The sequence below is a fragment of the Argiope bruennichi genome, chromosome 7 (assembly GCF_947563725.1).
Source record: "Argiope bruennichi chromosome 7, qqArgBrue1.1, whole genome shotgun sequence".
Lineage (NCBI taxonomy): Eukaryota > Metazoa > Arthropoda > Arachnida > Araneae > Araneidae > Argiope > Argiope bruennichi.
In genome coordinates, this window is record NC_079157.1 from 83,989,344 (window position 1) to 83,999,249 (window position 9,906).

General features: G+C 25.3%; 1 protein-coding gene across 1 annotated transcript; it reads right to left on the reverse strand.

Annotated features, from left to right (window-relative positions):
- Positions 1-3,863: 3,863 nt before the first annotated feature.
- LOC129976210 (gastrula zinc finger protein XlCGF49.1-like) lies at positions 3,864-9,049 on the reverse strand. The gene is made up of 3 exons (XM_056089662.1): positions 8,137-9,049; positions 5,089-5,188; positions 3,864-4,227 (listed from the first exon to the last, which is right to left on the reverse strand). Coding segments are annotated over exons 1-3 (732 nt in total). The 5' UTR covers positions 8,768-9,049; the 3' UTR covers positions 3,864-4,226.
- Positions 9,050-9,906: the final 857 nt, after the last annotated feature.

The following is a 9,906-nucleotide window of genomic DNA, read 5'->3' on the forward strand; positions in this document are numbered from 1 at the left end:
CAGAAGGAATGAATAACTTTACACTTTGAGACATCAACATCTGATTTTTTGCTAATTTGTCTCTTATATATCCTCTTTATATTTGCTAAGGATTTTTTTGTAAATATTGATATAAAATAAGAACAGCTCATGTGAAGATTAGAAAATATTAACCAATTGATCAAAACAAATATATTTAACATCTATTGGAGTAAATAAAATACATTTAAAATTAAATGCAAATATTTTTTACTAATATATGAAAAACAAAACCAACAAATCCAGTACATTTAAAATTAAATTAAATTTTATAATGCAAGATGTATTAAATAATATATTAATAAAAGAATTAGCCTGCAAGAAAGCACTCAACTATTTGTTAACACGGAACCATTATATTAATAGTTTTGATTATATTGAAATATGTAAGGGTATTAAATTTTTTTCAAAACTATTTTAATATTTATAAGAATACTATCTATACATATAAAGAGATGATAAAATATTTTAAGTCAAATGGTGTGTATACAAGTCATTGATTTTTGTATGACTTAAGTTAATTTCAGCTTTAAAATTTGTTCAGTCATCAATTATAAATTGGGTTATTGAATTATTATATCACATTAGTATGTCTAATACACATAGTAACTATTAAGCTCTTATACGATTCAATTCACCTACAACAATTGAATTTGATTAATATCCCATTTTGTAAAGGTGTTTCATAATTAATTTGATCAGATCTTTATATTGTTAAGAGATAATATGGACGGAATCTCAACCAAAGCCTCTTTTCTTAAACTTAAAAGATTCTTTAACTGGTGCAATGTGTAACATCAATAGATTTAGCTTGCTTCAGAACTCTGTCAAGGCAAATTTTTAATTGATTCAAAGCTCACATCAGCAATTATCCAACTTCCGAAATTATCACAAAAACTTACTTGCACATTTATTCCAATATATATGTCATCTGAAAAACTGTGTTAACAGTAATCTCATTTTTTTTTTTTTTTTACTTTCATTTTTTATGTTTTTACATTTTAAATTATTTTAAAATCCTAAATTGCCCCAAGTCAAAATGGAACTGAAAAAATAAGAACATTCAATTCTTATCCACAACTTAACACATTCATCACTAAAAACAGGATATCTTTTCGACCAGGAATGTCCACCGTCTACTAGAATTTGACTCGTATATCAATTTAAATAAATTATGTTAATAGATGCCTGCAGGGCATGTTCTTTTTATAAATCAAATTTTAATTCATAAATTTTTAATTAATTATGAAATTTAATTCTAACAGAAAAGTCATTTTTATAATAATGTCCAGCATATATTTAGAATGTTCACATATTTATAATAAACATAACATTTATGCAACCTAATTTATCCATAATGAAGAAAGTGTTAAAATTCTTACCTCAATTCAGAATGCATAAAATGCAATAATAAATAGAATTTCATTCATTCATAATGTGTATTATTTTCATTAAAAGTTCTAATACTTATAATTACTCATATATATTAAAATATTTTTAAATATAATAAATTATGAAAAATATTTATAATTTTATTTAATTGCTATTGAATGTCAACTGACTTTGTGAGAGATGAATAAATCTACCAAATAAAGAAAATATCAAATTACAAGAAAATCTTAACAACTAATTTTCAAAACAATAATGCCTTTTAAGAGAAATGTGTTACAGAGTTAACCCTTTCTAGTTACCTCTTTCAGTTACATCACAACTATGTAACTGAAGAATAAATACTAAATTGAAAGAAATTAAACTTAAAATGTTTATTCAGAAACTTCCAATTGTATAGTTTAATTCAAGATGACTAATTCAGGGTATTTTCAAAGGTTAATGAATTTTAAGAAAAAGAAAAAAAAGGCAATACAAAAATTTCCACATTTTAATTAAAGCTCTATGCAACCTGAATTCAGACTATTATGAGCAGCAATGGTTCATTAGAGTCTTTACTTAATGGCGAGCCCTTATTGGTTGTGATCTATTGTTAAAAAATCCCTAATATATATATGATAAAACATAATGATTCCCTTTAAAAAAGGGGCTACAATGTACAAAATATATAAGTGAAACAATTTTTATGCATATATATATAGTAATTACAAAAATATCAATTTAACTTCATAAATATGTAAAATGTTATAAAAACAAAATTTATATAAAACTTTTCTATTGCACTTTAACTTATATTATAAATAACTAAATACCCTGCAGACCAGATCTCAATATAATGAAAAATCATTAATCTCAAAACAGTTTCAGTGACAAAAATGGTAAACTGTATGTATTTTTTTTTTTTTTTTTTTTAATCTATCTTCATGCATGTGTAAAGTTAGTCTAGCATGATAAATCCCTGAGTTCTTGAATAATAAAAAAACATAAAAGTACAAAACACATTTTGAGCCTTTCCAGATGAAAAAAAAAAGCATTAAAAATCTCTCAATGAAACTTATAGGTATCAAAAAAATTGTACAGTAATGGATTGAAATTAATTACAAATATACAAAAGAGTAAAACAAACATTTAAATTAAACAATCTGAAAGACAACCAACAATTCCTAAATAAAAATTTATATTAAGTTTTATAAATAAACAGCCTAAAGAGGAAATAATTATTCGAATGCCCTTTTATTCAATATGTTTAGCAAAAAAATAATTTTTTTATCTGGCCAATTTTTAAAAAATTGCTATGGGAAATTAAAAGTTTTTTTTTTTTATTTATGAAGTTTGTAATTTATCAAATTTTAAAATTAATATGAAAGAATAAGTATATTTAATTCAAAAACAATAATAAAAAATATTTCATAAATTTTGATTATTTTATCAAATATATACAACCTTTTAATTTTAATAGGACTTTCAAAATAAAATTTCTAATCAGAAATGTTATAAATAAAAAAAATTCAAATATTTCAACAGTTAATCTAGTAAGCAACATCAGTATATTTTTTAATAAATATTGGAATAATCACAAAGAGAAAAATTTAAAAAAAAATAAACAAATACAAAAGAATATTTAACAAGCATTTCATAAACATTTAAGATAAACATCACAAGCATAACAAACAATAGCAACTGCACTCCCATAACTCCATTTTAAATAAATAAGTTTGATAGTCACAATCATTATCCTTCACAGAAAAGTTCAATAACTTTCCATTTTTTTTTTTTTTTTCTGAGTAGTTCATACAATTATAACTATCTTATAAAAGTAGGATATAACTTTATTCACTACAGCTCAGGTTGGCAGTATAGTAAAAACTACCCGGTATTCTACCATGTATAGTAGAATAGTTTTTTTAATCTGATCCTTTTAAAATAATTAATTACAGTATAATTTTCAATATCAATAATCAATGTTTGGTACGACAAAATATTTTTAACATTAAAAGTTACAAAGTTTGCGAGTATTTTTCCTAAAGCACAATGATGCACAGAAACATTTATTTCATTAACTATAGTAATATCCTTCAATCTCTAATAATCTATATTATAAAATTCAATTCAAATTGGCTATAAAATAAATTTAAATTTATTCAACGATTTTTTTAAATTTACAAATGGCTGCAACAAACACTGAATTATATTAAATTTCTAGGAATTAATAAATGATAACACAAATTCTGCTTTATCCATTTTTAATTTTCATTTAAAAAAGATTACTTGATTTTTTTTTTTTTTTTTTTTTTTTTTTTGCAAAAGAATTATGTATTAGCATGTCATTAGCTTAAAGCTAATCAAAAACACATTATTAACAACAAATATATTATTAAGAGTACTTTTACAATTACAAAGAGCAATTTCATTTTTTTTTTATCATAAAAAAAAATTTAATTCCATTCCAAGTGAGATAAGCAGATTTGCCACATAGCATTATTTTAAATTCAATTGAAGAAAAAAACCATACAATATACAGATCTTCACAGTAGGCAATTTAAATTATGAAAATTGATTTTGTATGGTGACTTATTAAATCTATGAAAACACATTTAAACATTCATAAAATATTTTGTTTGCATAAATAGTATTATAACAAGAATTTTTTTACATAGAAAAATAGATTTACAAAATCAAAATTTTTAAGCAATTACCAGTTTCATCCATACTAGAATCACACTGCTACTTTTCTTCAAGAATATCAAATAGCATCATATTCAGAATCACAGCCATAATTTCTTGTACTTTAGGTGTAGTCAAGTGCAATTCTCCATAAATCTAAATATTATTTAAATAATAAAAAATTAAAATTAACAACTTTTAATTAGGAAAATTTTCAAATTTGCTTTATATTCTTATTGTTCAGTTATGAATCAATTAAAATTTTGTAAAGAAAAAAAAAGGAATTTTTCAAAATTATAAGTAAAATTACTGAAATACTGCAATATGTCACTATTAACTGATACACTGCAATGATATATAATCTGTCAGAGAAGGCTTTAATAATTGAATAAAAATTGCTTTACCTTATTGTTTAAATGCAGTTGTAATTAACAGTCTTTATTAATTTACTAAACAGGGCATCTGTTTTATTATAATGAATCTGACAAATATCAATCTTAATATGGATATCTGAACCTGAATATCTTTTCCACATTATAAATAATAATACAACTAACATTTATCATAGTTCTATTGTAAAATTAAATCTTTTAAAGAAAGAAAAAATATACACTTTTATTAAGAAATATTATAGCAATAAAAATCATCATATTATTTAGTTATTTAAAAATTAATTTTTTTTATAAGATTTGAAAACACTTAATTTTTTTATTGTGTAAACACATAATTATCACAAAAATATTTCGAAAAAATTATAAAATTTCATCTAAAGACCGATCTATTTCATTATATCATTTAATTAAAGTATGAAATATATTTTAAGCAAGAGTTCAATTATACATTTCCCATCTAAGTATGTCATTTTAGAGAGTCCCTTTAACAATATTTTAAAGAATAACAATGTATTACAGTAGAATTTCTTACAATAACATAAAAAACATATTTTCATTTCATTAAAGAACAATTAATTATTAATTTTAATAATAAATATTTTTTTAAAGAATAAACAATATTTACCATACGAGATAAGAGTTTTCAATTTTTTCAACCACTTTCACATAAGGTTCTAGAGGGTCTTCATCTGAATCAACAATTATGGCACTCATTTGTTTAGAATCTGTAAGCAAATACTTATATTATTAATTGATAAAATATTTTTTTAAATGTCATCGATAAAAACTAAAAAATTTTATTCATAAAAAATTTGTTATTTTGCTAATTACACTTTATTATTTAGCAAAAACAATGATTAATAATACTTTAGTCAAATGATATTTTGGGATTCAATGAAAATATTAGCAGTAATACAAAGTAGCAATACTATGAGAATATTTTTTATATAATACTGAAGCATCAAATTAATTCCCCTTGCTTACAAGTTCAGCAATATTGAAATTAAAGTATGGAAATATCCCTAAAAAATTCATATTCTAAATGGATTCTTTATTTTGTATTAAAGTATCAAAATAATATATTACTTAAAATAATAATTAGCATAATGTCTTATTATATTTTTTTAATCATACCAAATTAAATCTTAATTAGTCATTTGGAATCATTGTTTATGATAAAAAAAATCTATAATACGCTACTAGATATTTTGTAAAATGTAAGTTTCTTTACATTAAATATTAGAAATACTTTTAAACTATAATATTGATTGAACTATATTCTGCATTTTTTTCTTATTCATTCCAAAAAAAAAAAAAAAAAAAAAAAAAGGAATATTATATTGAAGTAATAATAAATTATCAAAGCTGAAATAAACGTAAGAAGTTTTTAAAGGCCTTTTTAAATGATGATTAAATATTATCATCATCATATTTGGCTAGACAGCCCAGGTCCCTGGGCCATTCTGTTCCACCGCATTCTATTTTTGACACTTGTGCACCAGTTTCTTTCCTGGATAACCAGGAAGTCTGTCTCCACTGACTCCATCCATCTCATTTTCTGTCAACCCCTTTTCCTACTTGTTAGAGGTTTATGTAAAAGAATTTTTTTAAATATGGAATCATCATCCATATTTAAAAATAATATATGATCTGCCCAGTCATCTAAATATATGAGCTGCCCCATCTAAATATATGAGCTGCCCAGTTCATTCTATTTATTTTTATGAACTTTATAATATCTGGCTCTCTATAAATTTTATACAGATCAAAGATATATTTTCTTCTCCAAACATTGTTGATTTCTATTCCACCAAGAATGGCTCGAAAAATTTTTCTTTCAAAAATGACTTTTTTATTTTCTCTAACTTTGATCTGGGTCCACATCTCTGAGCCATAGATAAGTATTGGTCTAATTAAGGTTTTATATAATAAAAATTTTATATTTTTTGATAGTAGGGAGGATTTAAAAAATTGCTTTAGTCCATAAAAGGCTTTATTTGCATTCATTAGACAACCTTGAATCTCCTTGACTATGCTATTGCCATCATGTCATCAGTAACTAAAACCAAGATAAGTAAAATACTGGACAACCTGAAATTGTGAGAACCAATTTCTAGAAAGGATTCATGGGGGTTCCATTACTTAGTACAGGCATATATTTGACATTTTCACTGTTTATGATAAGTCCCATACTATTAACAGCATGCCCTAAAAAAAGAAAAGCATCTTTTAATTCGGAAACAGTTCTTGAAATGATGTCAATATCGTCTGCACAGGCCAAAATCTGTGTTGACTTTGAGAATATATTGCCTCTGATGTTAATTCCTGAATCTCTTATGACTTTCTCTAAAGCAACGTTAAAAAGAAGACATGATAAAGATTCACCCTGCCTGACTGCATTATTGACACTAATTTCTTCTGATAAAGATCCTAAGAATTTGGCCATGCAAGTGCTATTAGACATACTTGCAACTACAAGTCTAATTATTTTACACGGTATTTGAAATTCAGCCAGAGCTTCTTACAAGCGATTTCTATTAATACTATCAAAATCTTCTTTGAAATCTATAAAAAGAGTATGTGTAGTAATGCCAAATTCACTGGTCTTTTCCGAAATTCGTCTAAGTGCAAAAATCTGATCTTTAGTCGATTTTTCCTTGGAAAAACCACATTAATAACTTCCAATTTGAGAGTCTATATATTGTGTGAGTCTTTTGTATAAGATATTAGACAAAATTTTATATGTAGTGCATAACAAACTGATGCCTCTATAATTAGGTGTACAATCCATTGTATCCCTTTTTTATATATTGGGCATATAACTTGTCTTCCAATCAGAAGGCAGTATTTCAGCATTCTAGATATCAGCAATAAGATTATAGATTAACTTTAGAAGCACTGGTCCATGACATTTTAACAGCTCGGCTGTTATGCAGTCATGTCCAGTTAATTTGTTGTTTTTCAACTTTTTTAGAGCAGTTTCAATTTCCTCAAGTGATGATTAGACAGTAAGCTAATAATAGTCAATCAATTAAGAATGTTTGTAATGTAATGTAATGAATGTAAAGAAGAATGTAACATTATGAATGTAAGAGGAAGAATATAAGCTAATACTATTCCATTAGATGTAATTATATGGAGTAATGTTGATTTATAATAAAATATAACAAATTGACTTTGATGAAATAAACACAATTTAAATATACCAGGTTATAACAAGGACATAAATAATAATAATAATGTATGAAAAAAACATCCTGTAACATTCTAAGAAATATGCGACATTTAAAAAAATATTTTGAAGTAAAAAGGTACACTGGGATTAATGATAAGTTCTATAAAATTTAAGTTCTTTTTAATCAATATGATAAATATTTCTTATTGATCCTAAAAAAATATTTCTGATGCATGAATAATATAAAGTAAAGCTCAAATGCTTTAGAAGAATTCAAAACGATAAACAGCTGTCCCAAGCTTAAAGAGCTCAAATTTTATAGATGTTACAAAAGTAAGATTAGCTCTTAAGAATTCTTTCGCCAAGAAAAAAATAATGTTTCTATTACAAACAATTGAATGAATCATTAACTGAAAATAAATTTTTTAAAAACCTTCTAATCATAGATATAATGAAATTAGACTGCCTTTTAAATTAAATTCTCGCCGATTGACTTACCACTTATTTCCAATATATAAGAGCCTCCTCCGTGTGTTCTTGAAAAATGCTTCATTAAGTGACCTTTAGTTGTGAATTTTGTTCCACAATCTATGCACTCATATGGTTGCTCTTTTGTATGACGTCGAGTATGAATTCGGAGACTTCGTTTATCAGGCCAACCTTTACCACAAATATCGCATTTATATGGCCACTCTCCATTATGCACAAACATATGCCTTTTTAATCTGTACTTCATTGAGAAAACCTTACCACATATATCGCATTTGAACGGTTTGTCATATTCGGTATCAACAATTTCCATCGGGAGTTTCGTTTTGCTTGTGGATGCTCGACTACATATATCACAACGGCAAGGGTATTCTTTATTGTGGTGATAAGAATGAACTTCTAGCAATTCGCTATTACTGAAAACTGCCCCACATTGGAGACAGAGATGAGATTCTTCATCAACGAGAGCTAATTCATAACCTATACCAAATGGTTTATTGCAATCCTTGCAAACAAAACAATTTTCTAATGACGAAATTCGAGAATGAATGTTACGTTTTCCTCTAGAAATTGATTTTTCCTGACATATATCACAACGGTAAGCGAAAGATGAAGGCGGGGGGATTTCATTGCAATTCATCTCAAAAATAATAGCTTTCTTTTCAATACAAAAAGTGTTTGTTCACGACGATAGCAATTACTGGAAAAAGATATCACATTTTATCACAACACACAACAAATAAACAAGTTGATTGCTATGGTTTCGGTTTTGACTAAGGAAGTAAGCTTGCTTTTACCAGTTAATATATGCATATTTGTTCACGGATGCAAAGAGAGCAAAGTAATTACAAATTGAAAAAAAAATATGTTAATTAAATTCTATTAATATCGTAAATAAAATGAGTCGCGAAAACAATGCCAAGTGACTTCAAAATAATAAACTATTTTGGCAAATATAAATAAAGAACTTCAGGTTATTGCTCGAAGGAATGACGTAATCTCCTGTTGAGCTTAGGAGCGTCATTTCCGCCAATAACTTTCCACTGCTATTTCTTTTTCCTTTCAAGAAAAAGTATCGGGCAACAAACAGTAAGCAAAGTTTTGTCAATCATCTGTGGATTTAAGTATTTTGCGGCTGTAGACAATGTATGTCACTTCTTTTAATAAGTTGGTCGATATAGTTTCACATTTTGAATAAACTAATTATTTACTTAATATTTTTTTCTTTATTTCATTAACTTCGTTAAAAGATATGTTTTTAAATATCCATTACTACTCCTGACTGCCTCAATCTCCTCCTGACTGCACAATAATCTCAAAGCAGATTTCAGGCTTTTTAAATATTTTAATGATTTAGTGAATGTAATGTTTGTAATTAGTAATGTTATGTAATTTTAGTTGTTATTTAGTAATGTTTAGTAATATATTAAAATCTGACCGATTATACTTCATAAATTGTTAAGATTATCCTAATATTTTATAATTCATAGAATTTGTATTTATTACAAACTTTTTTATTCAGCAATTGTAAAAAAAAAAAAAAAAAAAAAAAAAAAAAAAAAATTGCAGCCCTATGGAAATCCCTAGTTGAAATTCCGCCAACAACTGGCAGATCCTAGTGCTATAACATTTCAAAATACTGAGAACAATAGTATAGAACAGAAGTAGAGTTCATAGATACAAAATTAATTTGTGATGTTTTGAAACAATTTCATACAACAAAATAACAATTAATCCTTTAGAATTTGATATTTATCATATTTTACAGATTAGTAAGCT

Bases quoted from the DNA above. Each gene is read 5' to 3' on its own strand.
- LOC129976210 (XM_056089662.1), bottom strand. From the start codon at position 8,767: ATGAATTGCAATGAAATCCCCCCGCCTTCATCTTTCGCTTACCGTTGT. The intron at 5,189-8,136 runs GTAAGTCAATCG...ATTTGCTTACAG, and splicing joins TTATATATTGGAAATAAGTG to ATTCTAAACAAATGAGTGCC.